This window comes from Spea bombifrons, chromosome 3 (assembly GCF_027358695.1).
Source record: "Spea bombifrons isolate aSpeBom1 chromosome 3, aSpeBom1.2.pri, whole genome shotgun sequence".
In the NCBI taxonomy this organism is placed as follows: Eukaryota; Metazoa; Chordata; class Amphibia; order Anura; family Pelobatidae; genus Spea; species Spea bombifrons.
In genome coordinates, this window is record NC_071089.1 from 113,319,918 (window position 1) to 113,341,687 (window position 21,770).

General features: G+C 40.2%; 1 protein-coding gene across 3 annotated transcripts; it reads left to right on the plus strand.

Moving 5' to 3' along the window:
* The first annotated feature begins 8,368 nt into the window (after positions 1 to 8,368).
* GCFC2 (GC-rich sequence DNA-binding factor 2) lies at positions 8,369 to 20,190 on the plus strand. Of its 3 annotated transcripts, none has more exons than XM_053460691.1 (18): positions 8,369 to 8,771; positions 9,703 to 9,810; positions 10,648 to 10,797; positions 11,233 to 11,442; positions 12,264 to 12,364; positions 12,865 to 12,983; positions 13,444 to 13,627; positions 14,113 to 14,236; positions 14,614 to 14,677; positions 15,707 to 15,819; positions 16,314 to 16,513; positions 16,828 to 16,978; positions 17,652 to 17,758; positions 17,864 to 17,940; positions 18,583 to 18,649; positions 18,734 to 18,880; positions 19,285 to 19,409; positions 19,973 to 20,190. In XM_053460691.1, the coding sequence occupies exons 1-18, from the start codon at positions 8,423 to 8,425 to the stop codon at positions 20,064 to 20,066; spliced, it is 2,490 nt and encodes an 829-aa protein (XP_053316666.1). In that variant the 5' UTR covers positions 8,369 to 8,422; the 3' UTR covers positions 20,067 to 20,190. The 3 variants fall into 3 exon arrangements, with proteins under 3 accessions (XP_053316666.1, XP_053316667.1, XP_053316668.1); XM_053460692.1 differs by having other exon boundaries at positions 14,617 to 14,677; XM_053460693.1 differs by lacking the exon at positions 19,285 to 19,409 and having other exon boundaries at positions 19,973 to 20,051.
* Positions 20,191 to 21,770: the final 1,580 nt, after the last annotated feature.

Here is a 21,770-nt window from a genome sequence, read left to right on the forward strand (position 1 = left end):
CACACAGCTAACATATGCATTGAAGGGTGTCTCCTTAACGTAAAATAACATATTATAGATAAATATCCGCAATAATTAGGCAGTATTAAACTGAAGTGTAAAAAAACCGCATCTGCCAGCAGTAGATTCAAGAGAAAAGAAAGACATCCAAGCACCGTGCTTATCCTGGAGAGAATGTGGGAACTGCTCTTTCATCAGAATAAAAAATAAAGGATTAAATGCTTCATTCTGTATTTAGAACCCTGCGCGCTGATCACCTTAATGCCTCCTCCCAAGGTGACTGCTCTTTACTGCCCGATTCAGGCGAGACATTTGGCAGACGGCCCCGAAAGAACAAATAAGAAGATGGCGGGGTCAGCGCCAGCCTTTTTTTAGCATCGTCAATAACTCTGCCACCTCCCTGCGGCGGACACACGGGTGGAAAACGGCGGCAGGCGGATAAGACCCGCTCGGTGCGCCCGGTTTTCCTGATGCTGGGTTCTACTCTTAGAACTCCGGATAACAATTATTTAATATACATTGTATATTCACTAGTAGGACTTGAATACGTATACATAGCATATATTTTATTCTGTAAATACTTTTATATAGGTTTATAACAGGAAAACGTAATATTTTACTTCATTGCAATTCCCAGTAAGTTCGCTATTTATAACAGAACGACTATGGATTATTCAGTGCTGGGAAACCCTTATTATGGGGTTTATCTCATGCAAGCGAGTGCTTTGACGTTCAATATTAGACAGTCCTCAGAGCGGCTTCCGCACCCAACAGAGCCGCATTGTGTACGCGTCTGCACGCTTAGTATACACAAGTAGATCATGCGGCAAATGGCTTATCGGTGGGACGTTCTAGATGTGGAACTTTCCCCCACCAAACCAACGCAATGAGTATTTTAATATGGATTATTCCACTCGCTCGACATAGAAGTGGCAGCCCTGCTGCAGCAGCTGCCCTCCTCATCTATGGTCTGACTATTCTTGCCCCTGATTGGCTGCCTGGGACAGCCAATCAATGGCAGGAAAGTCTTCCCATTAAAACCAACAGCAGCACTTTCCACAGGTGTACACGAGTGGGGGGGGGGGGTCTGAGTACACAGCGTGCCCCAAGCCAAGTACTGGAAACTCACTGGAGGAGGGTATATAAAATATTTATGTCCAAGCACATATCTTGCAGGGCATAAAGGAGGGGAGGGGCAGATGCATTTGGATTCTGCTTCCTTGCAAAACGGAATACAGAAAAGTTTAAAGGGGCTAATGAGCTATCATAGCACTGATGACTGGAGTGTCCCTTTACATTTGGAAATTGCTTGGTTGGGGGTAGTGGCATATATATAGCCATGGCGGGAAGCCGCATGGTGGTCTAGCGATGGAGCAGGAAGATCTTCCCAAACGTACTACCCATTGGGTCGCACAACCATTGGGACTCGAAATGCTTGGTTACGGGGAAGGAGATTCTGCCCCAAATAAATGCGTGATGACAGTGAACACGCCATCCACCCCATCTATTCCCCCCAATAATAATAATAATAATAATAATATTAAATGTGAGAGACTGCCACTTCTAGAGAATACAACCCATCCAAAAAGAACATCAAATGTCAGCAAAATAGTAAGATCTCATTTCTGCTTCTCCAATTAAGGCAGCTACAAGCAACCCTGTAATTAACACTTCGTCATTGTCTTTCTGGGTTCTTACGAGATCCTACCGGCTGCGGGATCTGCATCTTAAAGACACCGAAAACTGTGAAATCCACAGCACTAAAACAAAAAAATCCCCTCGCCCCAAACAGAAGAAAGCAAGAGAAATACTACAATCATTAATGATTTACAGCGATTTAAACGCAGCCTCTCAGCACTCACGCCGCTCCTGGAATATACGGAAAATGTATTACGCAACCACCTGGAATGTTCAATTTACGGAATATTCCAACATGGCTGCAGACTAGAGAATAGATCTCGAAATACCAGGACGCCCGTCCTCAGGGTGTGTCAGGCTCCAACAATCGTAAAGCTAATGAACACGTACATGCATTACCTTTATGCCCTTTAACCATTTTAATGCCAGACTACCGTGAAAAAGGAAAACAAGGACATTTCATTTTCTTTTAAACTTAAACTTGGATCAGCGGACGCAACGTGCCATTGGAACACAGGAGTGATGGGAGTGATAAGGGAGTGATGGGAGTGATAAAGGAGCGATAAAGGAGTGATAAAGGGCCTCTGTACACCTATGAAGATATTCCATTAAAAATCAATAGTTATTTACAACATTAGCACTGTTGAGAAAAAAATAATAATAATAATAAATAAGAATAATGCCAATATATTTCTGGGACTATTCAGTGACATGCGGTGCCGAGATCAGAGAAAATAGGCTGGGAATCAGAGCATGACAAATAAAACAATTATTTACAGGATTTTAATATTTTCTGTAGGGAAGAGGTGGAATATTTCGAAAGCGGCTGCATAAAGATCGCAAGCTCTCAAACACAATAAAATGAAACGTATTATAACTATGGACATCTTACTTAAAGGTGCCGTTCCACTTTAGACAAAGCGTTCGTCGTGCTTCGCTCTGGCATGCAAACCGAATAAACCTTAGTTGAACTTTTGTTGTATTACTTCTCGGAAGCGTTCGGCATATACTGGTCCAGGCTGATTATATCTGAGGGGGCAGGTCCAGGGGGGCACAACTGTCTCCTGTACAAGATGCGGGCAGATTACTGTGAGCCAATCGGGGTAACCAGCCAAGCATCCATTGTACCTTTATGCTGTGCACTCTTGTGGGGGTATCAGACCTCGGGCAGCTATCATCTAAACACATCTCTAACTAGGAATTGTGCATCTAATGCTAACACTCTAATTCCGCAGAATAGGTGGAACCGCACCTTTAATATCAATACAACTAGATAATCGACACATTTTGTTTAACTGAATATATTTACCAAAACTGAAAAAAAATATATTGAATCCAATCACGCTTAAATACTTATTATTGCTGACATGGGGTAAAAACTGTATTTGAAAAGATATTTTAGAACCTAGCAACATGTATAGATCAGAAATGGCTGCCATGACTGAAGGGGGTCGGTATGTGATTTAAAGGGCAGCGGAGGAAGCATGGGCCATGAAAAAAATTCACTGGCGGATGTCCAATGTAACCACATTTTGTAGAGAGCACACAAAGAACAAAGGAAGGACATTGATAATAGTGCCTTTCAATGTGTTTACTCTACATTAAAAAGGACGGCGTCTACATGAAATAGGACTGTTATGCCCATGAACGCCATCATTATATTTTAGCTACAGAACGTATGGACGGTGCATTAAGATGCATGTCCTCCTCCTCTGAATGAAGAATATTATGTGGTGGGAAGAAGCGGTAGACGACGTCTATGGAAACTAACCGGGGGCAATTTATTTCGATTGCTCCGGCGGCCAAGTTTCTTGGAGTCATTGCTTTTGTTCTGTAATAAAGCATAATTTTTTGCTGTGAAATCCCGAAAACCCTTAACAGCAGTTTACCTGCAGGAGAGACACAAACTAATCCTTGGAACTAATTGGATATAACGACACAAACAACCGTTACTAAAGCTCATCTGCGCCTAGACCAGAGCCTCCGCAAATAACACAGCCATGATCCAAAGTTAAAGGAGCAACCAACCGGCCCCGGCGCCGCACATGGCAACCAGCACCGCACACGGCAACCGGCCCCGGCGCCGCACACGGCAACCGGCCTATGAAGGCATTTCACTAGAATTACTTACACTGGGTCTCTGAGACATCTGGGAAACTTGGCATGTACCCAATATGGGCTTCCCAACCTGCAAGAGCTAGTGAGCCGCGACCACCAGAGAAACCCCTGCTGATACTTTTATAGTGTATGATCTTCTGAAGATAATATTGACAGCTGATTGACAGGTGATCCTCCATGTAAATCAGGGAGTTGTGGAAGACAAAGTGTAGTGAAGATCTAACAGTGTCCTTGCTTGAAACTAAGACACTCTGCTGGTAAGAAGGTAGCGAGAGGTTATCGATGGTGGTTGGAAAGTCCTTTTAGGTACATAGGGGAACAAAGGAAAGGATTTTGTTATCAGGAACGAGATGATCTATCCCATGAACGAGCTAGGTGGATCTGGGCATGACTCTGTGGTCCTTCATGCGCCTAATGACACATATTTTGGTTGCACTGGTACCGTCCATCATCCTAATTGTTCCACAAGCTATAATAGTGGAGAAGGATGGATATTAAAGCGAGAGTAAAGGTTAAAGGTAGCCAGAGTTTACATTGAAGAGCGAATTTCTAACACATGTAGAACTTATAGGAACCTCAGAATTGCGATAAGTCAATGGCCTAGAATTCAAGGCAGAATTCTCCAGTTTTATCTAAAATCCAGGACTCTGTTAAATATGATCGGATTATCACTGGTTTAGGCGTCTCACTGTTTGGCACATTAACAAAAAATAAAAGTTCCATAACTTAAAAACAGTCAAGTCATCCTTTCTGACATCGGGGGTTTATCATGCAAAAACAGGACGAACAGCTCAGTTCTAAGCTAGCGAAGATGAGGCAATAGCGACAGAAAACATCAAATTATAATTGGGAGTGAACTGCTTTTAAAAAAAAAACAAACAATGGCTTTAATTAGACTTTAAAAGACAATGCCTCGTGAGCCGGGTATAAGGAACTCAACATTTTAACCCACGGATTAAGTGTTATTGCCGCATATAACCTTTTGGTAGAACTCATTCGCACTCCCAACATAAATTTACACCGACAACCACATGAGGCGCCACCGAACACCACGATCTATTCGCCAAAGAGGGACCGGGCATGTCAACTCTCTGATACCCCCGAGTATAACCAAGGCCAAACCTTGGGGAGCTTCTCTTGGCCTTAAAAAAAACCCACATACCGGTAGTTAAATAGTTAAACTCACCTGCAAAGTCCCTCTTTAGTAAACAGACCCTACGATCTTATACAATATGCCATATATATTAACCCTACGTTTACTTTCACACCCCATGCCTCTGCATTTGCCATCAAGCTCAGACATTCGCAGGATGAATGGATACTTGGATCATACCAAGACAATCGTTCTTTATTACCAGGATATGCTTAGGGTCACCGACAGCCGCTGAGATGTGTTTCGGGCACTGATTGCACGCACCCCTGGCACGGGATGAGTTAATAGGAGATATAAAGTACCCAAGGGCCACTGTTTTGGCCAAAGGCTTGGACATTTCCTAAAGCAAGAGAGTTTGGTTTGCTATCGTGGTCGCGAAAACATGTTATTGTTGCGTTACCTTGGAAACCCTAGTCTCTCAATGACCTTAGAGAATAAGACAGACGCTCGTAAGCCGTCGGTCGTCGTGCCACGGACCGCGTCCTGCTTCCCCGCCATGTAAGGTTCTCGGTAAAAAAAAATCTCATAAGCACGGCTCCCGACGGTGCAAGCTGGAGGGAGTATTAATAAAAGATTCAGGATATGCTAATTCTGTGTAATCAGGTTAAATACCCGTGGGTGAAAGCGTGTGCTCCCTTGTGTAACAGCGAGAAGCTGGTATTTCCAGCTCCGCACGGCAGTAATCATACGTCGCGAGATCCGCCGGCCCCTTAACATCAACCTGTTATTCTGTTTTAACGTCTTCACCCTTTCTAGGTAACTGCACGGAGTTCTCGCTAACGTAGAGGTCTATTCACTAAAGAGAGAGTCGTCAGATGAGCTGCCGCTCAGCCCTGTGACTTGACTATATGGTTATGAAGATCCAGCCCCAGTGGCCGGCCCTGTGCAACGTCTAAGGGGCCAGCTCAGCCTTATGATGGAGAAACTTGGCAACAAAAAAGTGAATGAGCTTTAAAACCCCAACTCTCCCTTTAGTGAATAAACCCCATCGCCGAAATTAAAATATACTGTAAGCCAGAACAGCAGCGATATGTTTCCTATATGTACAATACCGATGAGAATACACAATAACAACAACAATAATAGTTATAATAACAACAATAATAGTAATAATAATAGTAATAGTGGGTTTTCTGGTTTGGGGATATTCTTGTGGATCACCCACTTAAACTATTTTGATGACATATTTTGATGATTTTTTCCCCCAAAGCTACTCCTTAATAGTTTGATAATAATGATCTAATTCTACCTGCAAACTTCCTACACAAACAATACTGCCGAGTAATGTACACTTCATAAGTGTCTACTCAAACGCACAATTCTGTTACATTTGTCACGTTTCAACTAATATATATATATATATATATATATATACACACACACACATATTGTAAGCTCGTTTGAGCAGGGCCCTCCATACCTCGTTTATGTAAGTCGAATCGTTGTGTTATATACTATCTTATGTTTACTCATAGTACAGGGCTACGGAATAAGATGGCGCTATATAAAACAATAAATATTATGTGGGTTCAGCCGTATTAGTCCAGTAGACAAGAGGTCAAAAAACAGTATTCCAATACAAGTATATATATATATATATATATATATATATATATATATATATATATATATATATATATATAAATAATGCAACCATTTCACTATAAACACCTGTTCAACAGTAGTGTATATATATATATATATATATATATATATATATATATATAGGAGTATATATACACACACACATGTTGTGCGGCCGGTAAAGTGTAACGTGCTGCAGTACGGAGTTTAAACTTGTCTTTTTATGATGAAACCGCAGTTTTTTTGGAAACCAGACGAAAATGTTACGTTACGATTGCAAGCTTCGGTGAGTACGACCTCCCCCGCCACCTCTTCTGTTGTTTAAACATTCATTTTAGACAGAATGTCGACGTTATACCACAATGTACAACAATACCAGCACAATACACAAAAACACAATAATAACAACACTAAATAAATAGTAATTTGCCTCCCAAACAGGGCCAGAACCCATGTGTCAAAAAGCCTGGACTCCTAACTTTGTGATCTCTACAGATGTGACTCCCAAACCTATCCGGGTCACTCCTAAAACCGCAGCTAATCCAAATCATAATATATATATATATATATATATATATATACCCCCACCCACAGACAGCCAGGTACGCATTTAGACTGCATTACTGATAGTGTACACACCCGCCTGAGGGGGCTTCGTGGGCTCCTGGGGTGTCAGGCACCTGCCATTCCCGGGGCAGAGCCGTACGGACCTCCTCCCCCTGTAACACTGACCTCCGTCAATATGCGGGACTCCTGCCTTCTCTTCCTGCTGCCAGTCTCTCCGTGCCCCGTACACCTCTCCTACAGCAAGCCCCGCAGGACAAACCAGTTCCGAGCGCGCAGCCGTCACACGCCCCGCGTCACCCGATTGACAAGGTGGGATGGGTGGCTGGATGGCAGGCGGAGAAAGAGTGCGGGCGGGCGCAGGCAGGTGCAGCCATGATCTGCTGGTTGCTGAACACGCACGTAAAGCATAGTTGAGCGGTCGGGCTCATCAGCGTTCAGTTATATGGATTACTATGATTATTTTTTATATATTGCGCCGTCATATTCTGCAGCGCAAATGTTATAACTGTTATTAATATTATTAATAATAATAATTGCTTGAATAATCTATTATTATTCTACACAGCGTTCAAATATTCAATGCTATCTGATGTAAAGTAGCGTTTTTTTTTTTTTACCTAGATCCTATTAGGAAAGGGTAAAAAAAAATCTAATTTTCTTTCTGTGACTTTTCACAACTTTTCTACTTTTTTTCACCCCAAAATTCCTGCACACATGACATGACACAATTCACGCGTCATGACAACAGCATGACATACGTGACGTAACTGGCCGCCCTGAAAAAAGTTTGGGAAAACTCTTTGCAGGTTATACGTTTAAGCCAAAAAGTACTTTTTAAGGGTTCTGTTCCAATTTTTTAGCCAAAAACATTTCTGGAAAAAAGGTTTAATAATGGAAAATTCTGTGTTTTTTTTATTTTATTTTTAATGTGACGGTTATGGCTGTAGTACCCTGTGACACCCTCATACCCACCAAACCTTCTAAGCCCCTAGAAAAGAGCGACATCAGGGGAGGAAGGAATGATTTGGGGTCACAAGAGGGACTGTCCCTCCTAAAAAGGGACACTAGGGGAGTATGGTCAATATTGCCCGTGTGTCGCTTTTTTCGTGTTTCTGGTCTTCTATGACATCACAAATGTAACTGCGCTGCCTTGAGACAAAAACGTTATTTATTCACACAAGATAAGAAGAACAAAGCTCTCCTCCAATGACTTTAATAAGGAAACTATTTTGTTCATACTAATAAAGTTTTTCAGATGCGCGACCCTAGCCTACGCTGATTGGTTGACGTTTGTGACGATTACATACGCGACGTCGCTTCTTTGAATGACGTAGAAAAAGGGCGCCTGGTCACTCGTACAAGATGTTCAGGAAGCCGAATCGCAATTTACGCGTTCGAAAAGCAGAATCCAGTGAAGAGGAGGGAGAAGAAGAAAGAGGAAAGGAGGAAGAAAATGAGCGGATCCGGTCTAACAAGCAGAGAAGAGATGGCCGCAGGGGTCTGACCTGCGCGACCAGAAAGAAGAGGGAAGAAAGAAGCGCGGATTTTCCTGGGGGTGGTAGTAATAATGGAGATGGTGATGATGATGAAGAGGTGCTGGGCGGTGGGCAGAGCAGCGAGGAGGAGGAGGATGACGACGGGGATGGCCGTGTCAAACTGCCCAGGAGCGGCGGGCCTAGGAGTCTGCTGAGTTTCACAGAGGAGAGGGAAGGTAAGAGCCGGGCTGACTGAATATTGCATCCCGTGTACAGCCATGAAAGCTTTTTTATGCTTTATGGTTCAACTTTTTTTTATCCGTTTCTTATTTTCATACACATGTTTTTGAAAGAAAAACAAAATTAAGTGACCACAAGCTTTTCGGTGGTTGTGTGTGTGTGTGTGTGTGTGTGTGTGTGTATGCATGCATGTATGTGTGTATATAGATATATATCATACATACATGCATGCAGGGCTTGACAAACCCCAGGTCGCCATGGCATCTAGAAACCATTTCCTAGCGCTCAGGGTTTTGCAGGGCTGCCATCATGAATCCGGCACCAACGCTGTTGGAAATCCGGCATCGTATGTTTTCCGGTGGGGGGGGGTGCATGGTGAGTGGGTGCCTTGAGGCTCCCAGCGGGAAAGCATATGGTGCCGGATTCACATTGGCAGTGGTGTGGCTGGTCTCCATGTGGTGAGAGAGTAGTGCGCGTGTGTATACTATAGTGACAGTGTGTGTAAATGTCCATAGTGTTAGTGTGTAATTTTATATATGTATAGCGTGTGTATATATGAGTGTGGTGTTCATGCGTATAGTATTCTTTGTTACGGTGTGGCATTAGCATGCGTGTGTATATCAACATATAGTGTTAGCATGTGTGTACAGGAGTGTAGCATGTTTGCGCGTGTTACTGTAAGGTGTTTGTCAGCATGTCTAAAATAATCTGTCAATATAACTTGGTATGCAAAAATCCCTTAAAACGTATAAAATGTAAAAATAATCCATAGTAAATGGAGGAAATCACTGCGCTGGCTTAAACAGGTCTGTGAAGGCTAGTGTTAGGTGCAGGTATACATGTGCCAGCTTCTGGTATTGTGTTCACAGTCCGTCTGAATATCTTCTGAAGCTGTGAAATGTTAGCTTTTTTTCCTGTATGTTCCAGGTGAAGACGTGTCGTTTAAGGTTAAGAAGCCGTCTGTGAACGCGGTAGTGTTTAGAGTGCAGAAGAAGACAGAAAATGGAGACCATGCAAAGAAGCAAAATGATGTTGGTGCGTATAGACTTGCTGGAAGTGCTGGTCTATATATATTGCAATTTAAATAAAGCAACAATGATGTAATTTTTGTTTCACATCGCTGCCCAAATCCTATCCAATCAATTCCTTTATTATAACAGTGTGTGTGTGTGTGTGTTGTATGCTAGGGCTTGGCTTTTATTCACTGTTGCTGTTGTGATTTCAGCCAAACAATTTGTAAAGATAATGGCAATCCTTTGCTTTTACAAATTTGCGCTCATAATTTGGTCCAGTAGGCTTTTTAAGGCGATATTGTGCATGACGAGTTAGAAATCTTTGTGGATTTACATCCTTAAAGAAAACAACCAGTCAAATATTTGGTGATTCTGCAAAATCATTTTAATGTAACGTTCCTGTTGTGCTTTCTGAGGCTTTTGCTCTGTCTCTAGCATTGTATCTGTTTGCAAATATTAACTATTGTGTATACTTTTGACAAACTGAGAATAGCTGTGATAATGTTATGTGCCTGAAGCCCCGCTTTACATACAGATAGGGCAGATTCAGTCCATATTACCTTAAAATTAATACGCTACGTATGATTTTTGTTACTAGTTCGGCTTTACATAGCCATTAAGTGTTAAAATGTTCCCCAGAACGGCCTGTGTGACTAAAACAGTGATTTTTTTATTTATTTATTTTTTTTATTTTTTTTTACTCGAAGGACGATATGTCCAAATTGCTTCAATGAAATGAACTCTCCTACAGCACAGTTATAAATAGACTAATGAACCTTTTGGACATATAATGGATCTCCTGCTTTATGCTAATGATGCACAAGTTTGTAACTTTTTTTTTTTTCTTTGACAAAATAAGTTGCTGTGCATTCGGGGAGGGATAGTTGTTCTGAGCCTGAAAGTGAAGCTGAAAGTGAAGAACGTGCGGATTCCCCAACTTTGGACAAGGACTTAACAGATTCTGATGCCAGCAGCCCATCTCAGTCTCTTTCTGACACAGAACCTACAGGTTTGCGCTTGTTTGTGGCATGGGTTCTGTTTTCTATGTCTTAACTGGGATAAACAGGGTACAGAGAATGTGGTAAAGATACCGCTGGACAATGTGCCAGCTTGATGTTTGTGTTTAAAAAAAAAAAAAAAAAAAAAAAAAAAAAATTATATATTAATTACTATGTATGACTTGTTAAAATAATTGTAAGGCGTTCCTTAAGCATATGCATTTTTCAATGATAATGCTAGAACCTTTACAGATGATATTGAATATCAGATATTATAATGTTATTTCACTGGGATATGTCTCTAGTGTTTTCATTGTCTGGTCATGTTAAATGTTGCATCACTGAAGATGGACTGGGTACAGCTGACATTGTCGTCGGGTGATGTTTCTCCATAAACCTACCGGGATATCATTAGTGATTCTTGTCACTGTTTTTGTTCAGAGCAGGTGATATCCCAGATTTGAAAACCATCCAAGCAGCTCGCAGACAGCGTAGAAGAGCTCGAGCCCAAGGTGACTACTTATCGCTTGATACGTCACAGACCAGGACAGATTCCAGCCAGTCAGATAGTGATGACGATCTTGATGACCATGAGAAAAGAATCCAGTTTGCACCGGGGACCAAAACGCTGAAGGAGCAGATGGCAGGCGAGATATGTATGTTGAATATAAAATTACGGTCTTTATTCATGTTGATCGAGATTTTGTTTCAAATGAGGAAAAATACTGTTTGTCGCTTGTTTAACTGTAGCTAAGGGATTCCAAAGACTTGAACTGAACTTTTACTCTGCATTTCAGAGAAACACATTGATTTACCTTAAACAGAGAAACAACACATCTTGGACTGATAAAGAGGGAAATCCTATATTTAAAAAAATAATAATAAAAAAATAATTATATTTATTACTTAGGGCTTTTCACTCCAGGAGCTGACCAGAAAAGTGAATCTATAATTTATACTGCTTTTAAGGCTTTAATTATTAAAAGTGGTTCTTATTTTTGTTCTTTGCAATCTCTAGCTCTTGGTGGGCTTCCAGTTACAGGAACAGCCGTTGCCCCTCCCTCTCCTCTTCATATGGACAATGGCTGCATTATGCATTTACGTCAACAAAGCTCAGTTCAGTTTTGTTTGGTTTAAAAACTTCTATAAACCTGAACTCTGCTCATTTATTGTTGAAAGGGTACCAGAACCGATAAATAACCACGGAAAAGGAGAATAATATGTTAAGATGGCTAACCTCCCACTTAAATTGAATTTCTAATACACAACTGCTTGGTCAGTTGGTTTCGGAGCTAAAGAATCCTTATACCGTTTTACTCGGAATTATTAACCATAGCATGCACTATTTAGTCAAGTGGCTGTATATACTTTTTCTACAATCTGTAAATTCGTTGAGATTTTCTGCATTTTTGTCTGTGTTACGATTCTTTTTGGGCACTGTTCATGTTCCTGTCGTAATGATTATTTTATTTTTCAGCTTCAGGGAATGAATCTGGCAGGGAAGAGAATCAGGAGGATGTGGACTTTCAGGACAGATGGGAGGAACAGCAGATAAAGAAAGCAATCAAGTTTTCACAGGTAATGTATTATTTATGTCTATTGGTGGTTTCCAACCCAGCTCCTGGGGCTCACCAATGGCCCAGGTTTTGTGAATATCCCTTTTGGAGCAAAATGTTAAGTGTGACCTGAGGGCTGAGTTGGAAACCGCTGGTCTATATCCATCAATGCTTATTAATTAAACATGTGGACCACTAACTGAATTTAACGCTTTCACAAGCCAACACAGTATTGGAGACACATTGCTTGTAAGCAGACATTGATAGGTTGATGCGATAAACAATGATTAGCACCTTAAGTTTTTATTATATGGCAAAAAAATCTGATAAAAAAATAAAAATAAAAATTCTTTGTGTGTGTACATACACACACATATACATATATATACATACATGTATGTATATGTGTGTGTGTGTGTGTGTGTGTGTGTATATATATATATATATATACATACACACTTATTAGAGAGCTCAATCCATGTGTTTTTTATTTCAACATGACTAATTTGTTGTCTTTCTTAGGCTGTAGATGAAGATATGGTGCCTGTGCGACCCCCACAAAGGGTTAGAAGAGCTGCAGAGCCAAGGGTGTCCTTGCCACCAGTAACAGTGGGAGATATCAAAAATAGACTCGCTGCAAGGCAAGATAAATACGACCCACAAAGTGAAGGGTCTTTCCCTTATTTTGAAATTGGTTGAGTTCTATACATGTACATATGTCATCTTTTTATATTTAGCAACATTTGTTTGTCCAATGTTGTGTCTTATGACTGCATCAATTGAGATGCCCACTGTGCTGAACATGGCTTGTCTCCCGTTCTGAGACAGACTTTGACTTATTTTACATATCTGGGAAGAAACAACCTGAGTTCCTGAAAGCTTATACTAATTTGGGAACATTCTTCATAAATTCACAGTTTGTGTGATTAGAATTCTGTTTGTAACAAACCCGCTGTGTGTGTTGTTCCAGTCTGAACACAGAGGACTCCCTCTTTAAAGTCCATGGAAATAAATAAGATAACCAATCATCTTACCCCAAAACAAATTGAAAAATTAAGCCAATTACTGGGATGCCAAATTTGTTTTTTTTTGTGATTTTAGGATTGCATCTTTTCAAGAGGTTCACAAGTCTCATACACAAGAGAGTGAAAAATATAAGTATGATATTGAGAGCTCTAAACACTTGCTAGAAAAGCTTGAGAAATCCTCAAGTGAGCAAAGCTACAAGTTTTTCAAGGAGATGAAATCTTATGTAGATAACTACGTTGACTGTCTGAATGAAAAGGTTAGTGACTGCTCCAGAAGGTGCTGAAAGCTGTTACCTTGCACTGAAAGTATCTTTATCTAGAGTAGAAACCATATTACTGTTTTCGCTGTACAATACAATGCCATTTTTTTTTGAATGGCTGACCTAAAATGTTTTAACCATGAATTCTCATACAGAATATAGAAAAAAGGATGTAGGGCAACTCCTACAGTATCTGGCTACATATAATTCTAGGGTGACAGGGTAAGAAATAGGCCACATGCTAGGTAAACAGATATTTATTACCTAACATAAAGTGCATATCTGCTATAATTCTCCTATTGGAATCCATAGATATTTTTTAATTCAGAAGGACAATTACATCTCTGCTAATAGTTTCAATAGCAGATAACGTACAAATCAAACTGCTGAAATAAACTGCGAAATTGTTTTTGTGTGTTCTGTAATTTACAAAATAAGAATGTGTTTTTTTTTTGTTTTTTTTTTTTTTGTTTAAACTCTAGATCAGCCAGATACATGAACTGGAGTCTGAGATGTTTACAGTGGTGCATCAGAGAGCCGGACTTCAGCTGCAGCGCAGGCAAGAGGACCTCCGTAACGAGTCTGCTGCAATTTTGAAGCTATCTGGTTAGTATGTCGCTAATACACATTAACCCATTAAACAGTAAGATTGACATAACTCCTCCTGTTTGCCCAGTGTTTTTTTCCAAACGTCTTTGTTAATGGAAATCTAGAGCAGCCCAAGTCTTAGAGATATATATTTATGTGATTTTTTATTGAGGCTACAAATAAAGGTGATTGCAATTAACCACAACTAATGACCCAGGTATACATGTTGTACACTTCTTTGTAATATATAAAAGTTTGGTGTTTTTGGTAGCCAAAAGGAACATGGCCTCCTTTTAGATGCCCGATTATTATATGTAATAAGGCTGGAATTACTTCTTGTCTTGATTAGCAGCAAACAATATATATTTATATGTATGTATTTTTTTCGTGTTTAGCAGGAATTGACAAGGAATCGGAGAACCCAGTTGCGAACCTTTTAGAAGACTCGCGTTTGCGAAGGTGAGGGAAACATCTGTACAGAAATTGTACTTGACTGTATGTGCCCATCAGCAAAAATGGCTACTTTTACCCCTTAAAGATCTGTTTTTGCACTCAGCCAGCATTGGTTGTTTCTTTGTCACAGATGCCCCAACCAGCATTCATTTTGCAGTGAGCAAGGATTGTGTGCCATGGATTTAACAGTCACAGCTTGTCTGCGTTTTTGTGTCTCAATATTTAACAAAATCCTCAAAAGGAATCTTTTCTAAGACAGCAGTGTATTGCTGAACTAGGGTTCCATCTGTCCTCTTTTACAGGGGCACTCCAGATAACATGCAATTTAATGCATATGGTAGCTGTGTGATCCACTTTGCAAAGGCATGGGGGAATTCTGCATCCAATCAGCTTTAGCACTTGTGAACACTGCATGCAGGGGGGGGGTCTGTTCAAACCCCAGTGCACATATATGAAAAGTGCTGCCATTGCCATCAGTGGGAACGCTTTCCTGCCACTGACTGACTGCTTCAGGCGGCCAATCAGCTGCAAGAACGATCTGCTGTAGGAGTGCTGCTGCAGGTCAGCCGTTTCTGTGTCTGATAAGAGCTTTAGTTGTATTTTTGTCTTGTGGGGGCGGGGGGGAGTATATTAAAGTACTTTAATAGGTATTCTTCTTTACTGTGGCTGGCAGGGATATTATACGGTCTCTGTAATGGCACTCATCATCACCTACCACAATAGCTGTATTCCCCTTTTCTCTTGTACCCGGCTCCTTTTAGAATATAAATAGGTGAACGTGGATCTCGTATGCCTCGAGTGATCTAAGCTATATGTAAAGAAAACCATTTGAATAACTATAAATTAAAAAAAGACATGAAAAAAGAAACCAAATTGGCAGGTTCATCAAGGTAACCTGGCCGTTGACGTTTATCTGATTCACCTCCTTATTTAACCTGTTTGTTTCTGTTTCGTGGTGTTTGCATCTAATACATACGATTTGTTGCTAAATTACAGAACTATATTTATTTTAACCCTTTCTTTCTATCTATCCAGGAGCCGAAGGCAAGAGAGGCGCGAACTCACTGGAATTAAAGATCATCATGAAGGAATGTCTAGTGATGATGAGATGCCTCCTGGAGAGGAGAATTCTTTCCAACAAAACAGAGGTGCCATGTTAATAAGACACTTATATGGTTTAACCCCTTCACAACCAAATATACTCTGCAGCTGAGAAGATGAGAGTTCTGGCATTTTTTTCTTCTAGTTTCCTAGTTCTCAGTTAATGCACCCACACCAATTGTTTTTGTGTGTATGTATGTATATATGTGTGTATATATATATATATATATATATATATATATATATATATATATATATATATATATATATATATATGTGTATATATATATATATATATATATGTATATATGTATATATATATATATATATATGTATATATATATATATATATATATATGTATATGTATATATATATATATATATGTATATATATATATATATATATATGTATATATATATATATATGTATATGTGTAAAGCAGAAAGGTGGTAATTATGGTGGAGGCACTGGTTAACGTCAAATGTATTGTTTTGCTCTGAACCAACTTGATTAATGTCTTGTCTGTTTATCTTCCTACAGCCAGAATATGTCTTCAGAGTAAAGACATATTCGATGATGTACATGAAGACTTTCATCGGGTTAAGAACATCTTATCTAAGTTTCACGAATGGAGAGAACGATTTCCGGACACGTATTATGATGCTTACATTGGTTTATGCATCCCCAAACTACTCAATCCAATAATCAGATTGCAGCTCCTGGACTGGAACCCATTAGAGGTAGAATTTATTTGTTGTGTTTGTTTTTACAGGAGTGTTGTCATAACATAAAGGACTTTTTTAACCTAGCCAGTTGAGATCTGTGGGAGAATATGGTAGAAGTAGCATAGCAATAAAATTCTTGTTCTAAAACACTCACTCGCTCACGCACTCTGTGAAAGGGATTGATCCGGAAGTAGGAATTAAAGGCTGTGCTTTGCACCCTTTAGTATGCAAATTATTTGTGTTTGTGTGTGTGTGTGTGTGTAATACACATCCAAACAACTCTTTACAAAAGCAGAAGCGATTTTGAATCTCTCTCCTTATCTACACAGGCCACCACCGTGCTTGAGGATATGGAGTGGTACGGTGAAGTTGAAGAGTTCTCTTATGCCGGTGGAGACCCTGAAAACGGTGTTGAAGATAATACAGATGTCAACATTTTATCATCCGTTATTGAAAAGTGTGTCATTCCGAAGGTTTCAGGTGAGACAGTTCATAGATTATAGTCATATGCTACCATTCAAAAGTTTGGGGTCGCTAAGCCATTTTCATGGAAAACAAGTAATTCCTAGCTGTAATATAAATGCAGAAAGGTTTCTAACAATCAATTAACCTTTTAAACCCAAACTTGGAGTAGCGAACACAACGTCCCATTGGAACACAGGAGTGATAAAGGACCTCTGTATGCCTATGAAGATATTACATAAAAAATCCCCCCCCTCCCCAAGATGGGTAACAATCTCATAACCAGCATTTGGGATTTATTCATTAAAGGGTCAGGCTGCAGGAAAACTGCTTTAGGAAGGGCCCAGTCTAGAAAGATTCTCCTGAGGTGGCACCCATGTCATGCATAGTTAAAGGATGGGGATAAAAAAAAATTGATATACCTATGCTTTGCTCAGGGCCACTTTATTGCTTCATGCATAATATGCTCCCCGTGATCGGCCCTTCTTTATGAATATTGAAGTTCAGTTTAAGATCTCACCTGAAGCACCCGTTTACTGAATAAACACTATTGTGCTACCCCCCCCCCCCCGCTCTATGACTGTCATGATTCTGGTGCTTATACATTTCTCCAGTTCTAGGTATTGGCATCTTCATTGGAAAGCTGTTCTTTTTTATTTATTTATTTCAATGTAAGTCATTTTACCCCCAGAGTTTGTGGAGCACATCTGGGATCCGGTGTCATCCACGCAGACACAAAATTTGGTTTGTTTCTGCAAAACCTATGTATTGGGGGACGAGTCCAAAAAGGCAGTAGAGGTAAGGAGGTGTTTTATAGCACGATCTGTCTACACTAAAATCTGTACAAATTCTGTAATCTATATACACATATTACAAATGTTTTTCCTCTGCCTTTATTTTAAGGGTTTGGTAGGTTGTCTTATTTCAAGATTAAAGAAGGCTATTGAAGATGATGTATTTATTCCATTGTACCCCAAAAGGTAAAGTACTTGACAAATCTTCTACACAAATATCAGGTTTGCCCTGACAAGGCACACTGCACATTTAGTCTACCAGCGCTGCAGGGGACCTGGATCCTCCTCTCTGGCAGCCGGTGAACGTCTCTTCCGCTGCGGCTTCTATGACAGAGCACCGGCATGATATGACCTTCCGGTGCTCCGATGGTGAAGTCCCAGTGGAAGTGCCGGACAGCAGCGGAGGTTCTCTACATGCATCGGGCATGTAGACAACTGCCCCTATTAGACACCAGGGAATCTGGGGATGCATTGGCAAGTCAGGGGGGGCAGAGTGGCACATCAGGGAGTTTATAAGGCTTATCAGGTAGGCAGAGTAGCATATTTTGGGGGTATAAGGCATAATTGGGGGGCAGATGTGCATAACTGGGAGACAGGTTGGCACATGAAAGGAAATAAAAAAAAAAATGCATTTCTCTCAATTATAGTTTTTATTACATGTGAAAATAGAATTGTGAATTGATATTTACTAGTAAAACGTTTTTCTTATAGGCTTTCTTTTTTCTTAAATTAATATTTACATTTTGGGGGGTCATCTTATAATGGAGCGAATGTGGTATATAGCCCTGACACTTTTTTCTTTTTTTATTCTAAATCTAATTATAATAGTGCTTTACAAGATAAAAATTCTCCACGGTCAAAATTCCAAGAAAGGCAGTTTTGGGCAGCCGTGAAGGTGAGTACTAAGCGTCCGTTATGCTCGTTTACTGTGTAGTATAAATAACCATGGACATCAACTGTGCCCATTCTTGCTACTCAGATGCTAAACAACATTATGTTATGGGATGGATTTCTCCAAGAAGAAGCCTTGCAAGAACTTGGAGTGGACAAACTGCTCAATCGCTACCTCCTCTTAATACTCTTGAATGCGACTCCTGACTCTGATATGGTCAACAAGTCTAGAAAGGTAACCTTCCATTCTTAATACCGTGAGGCTGGCACCATGGGATCTGCTGACGCTGTATAAATACAATGTGTAACGGGTTCACCGACAGAGCTGTACTCGCTCCCAGAGATCACTACCAGCACTAGTCAGCATGCGCACCTTGGAACCCTACTATGTGCACCCAATAAGTAGACACAACTACCTTGAATAGGGTACAGCAAGAATGAACATTTTTATCGAACAGAATATATCATGTTTATCCACAGAAACATCAAGGCAACAGCCAGGTTTTAAACAGAACAAAAGGCCTCAATCACATCAGTACATAATTAGATGACATCACACAAGATTAAGAGTTAACTAGAACGATTGGGCACCAAGTCTCTGTCGGTATTGAGTTAGTCTTCCTTTGGTTTGTCCTGTAGGTTGTGGAATGTCTCCCACAGAGTTGGTTTAAAGGTCTTGATAGTGGATCCACTCTACCTCGCTTGGCAAATTTCAGCAAACACCTACTACACAGCGCGCATGCACTGCACAAGTTAAATGACGGGTATGTATTTTTATATAATCTTGTATATATATTATATATCCTCTATGGATCAAGACCTTTTACGCAAATCACAATTTCTTTGCGTCATACAGTCTTAACTAAACCCTGAGTCTAAATAAAAGGTTAACGCATCTATGTTGCCTGTTGGGCTATATTACCTTTTATCGCATACCGTAGCTGTTTAATAATGTGTTAACCATGTTGGGAATATATACGTATATAAGGAATGCAGTTTTTTGGATTGTTCAAAAGCACTTGCACAGGATGGCTTTTGGTCCATAAGTCACTCCATCACCTTCTTTGTAGTTAATTCATGCGTTTTATACGATGAAAAAAAAAAGTGATATCTACCTTTTGAACTCGGCTTAGGTTCCAAGGAGGTCTCAACCAATGAATGCCTGTAATCTAGTAATCTCGGGTCATGTGATTACACGCTTTACACAAAGGAAACGTATTCTATTCCCCCTATTGCGGATCTGAATAATGGCTATAATAGCGTATTCTTTAAGGCACAGAAATATCCCCCTAAAATATGTTTCAAAAAGTTTGCGTTATTCTTTCAGTGAAAACGTGGCCGTTCTGGTGTCTCTGCTAAAGAAGATCAAAGCTTTTGGTTATGTGGATGAACTTGTCAGTAAATATAACCTGAAGATCTGAAATGATTCGCTTAACGGACACGTGTTTGCCCAATATGTTTTATTTGTGAGGTTCTCGTTCTCAGCAAGTGACCTCGGCTGAAGCTTTCTGATTATTTCATCCGTTCTTGTTCGAGTCAGTCTCGTTTTAAAGAATTTCCGGAATACAGAAGAAATCGAAAGGTTTTTATGCAATTACTCTCCTGTGTTATCGGTTTCCGAAATATACACGCAGCTAGGAGGGGACGGACGACCGATGTGTTTTTGGGATCTTATGCAGAGGAATACAAACTCAATTTAATGAATGCAAAACTAGGAAGTATAAGGAAAAAATCTGAAACTTCCATTCATAATGTGCGGGTAATGATAGAATATATAACACAGCAGCTTCAAGTTCATTACGGTGGCCATCTTTTTTTTTTTTTTGTAAGTACAAAGGGTTAACCAAATAAAGTTATTTATATTTTAAGTGTCCTCTTTTTAATTAGACCTCTTGGAAGTTACTTAAATGTTATTTTTGGAACAAATCTGCAGTATACTGACTTTGGGGTCATCACTTAACATCTGAAGGTTTTGGAAGAACGTCCCATGTTGGTGGCTGCCGTTTAAAAGTCATGCCCTGTAATCAGATTCGGTGTAGGCATGCTGGACACGGTGGTGTAAAGGTCTGCCATGAAGGAATAGCGTCTGGAGTTAGGGGCAGAGTTGTTCATCCTGATTAACAATTCTTTCCCTTATACAAGTTTTCAAGATTATGAACCTTCTGTCTGGGTCCCAGGCTGCTGCCCCCACATCATAGGACAGGCTGGAGGACATGTCTATGATGGTACTTCTGGAGTTACCCAAATGTCTCATTTGAGGCTGTTTAGTAGGCCACCACCTTAAATTACCCTCATAAAAAGTATATTTTTGGATGGACAACCCATGATATTTCAGGTACTATTTGGACACTTACCCTGCAATCATTTGGTCACCAATCTCTGACAAAGTGAGCCGTAACAATTTCTGGGGGATTATTTATACCACCCTCCCCATGTTTGTACAGATTACATGTAACTGCAGAGAAATGTATATGAAAATGTATTCACATAATCCAGAGATGCAGCTGAATACCCTGCGTGCATAGGTTTTTGTATTTCATTTTACTTTTTTTTTTTATAAATGCATATTACACAGCAGCGCTCGCTATACATGAATGTGCATGTCACCGCCGCAGTCCAAGTGACAACGGCTTGGTCAGCTTATCACTGTCAGAGGTGCTTCCGTCTCATGATCCAGGGATTACTTTTTGGCAGATCCCCACATGCAGCAGGACCGTGGTGTCCTCCTGTTACTGGTCTCATATCAATGTTAAATGACAAGTGGTCCAAGGTTGCTGGATGGACCATCTTACCTCACCTTGGCCAGATGGAGCTCTGCTAGTGCACAGCATGCCTTTCACTGATGGCTGCCCAGAGTTATTGAGAGCAGAAACAATTGACAATTTGAACTTGCGGTACCATTTAGAGTCACTGTACCCTTGAAGTAGCCGTGGTCAAGAAAACATTTGGTCATTGAAAGATTAAGTAACCAAGAGCATTTGGTTACCATTAGAAACAATTTAATAACTGGACAGAATTTCATTCACCTTGTGGAATTATCTACATCCTATAATTATTTTATAAGCCAACAGTAATGAATATTGCTTGAGAAGTACAAGTCCTACTCCACATATTACAGCAACAGG

Bases quoted from the DNA above. Each gene is read 5' to 3' on its own strand.
- GCFC2 (XM_053460691.1), top strand. From the start codon at position 8,423: ATGTTCAGGAAGCCGAATCGCAATTTACGCGTTCGAAAAGCAGAATCC. The intron at 11,443-12,263 runs GTATGTTGAATA...TTTATTTTTCAG, and splicing joins GCAGATGGCAGGCGAGATAT to CTTCAGGGAATGAATCTGGC. The intron at 14,678-15,706 runs GTGAGGGAAACA...CTATCTATCCAG, and splicing joins GAAGACTCGCGTTTGCGAAG to GAGCCGAAGGCAAGAGAGGC.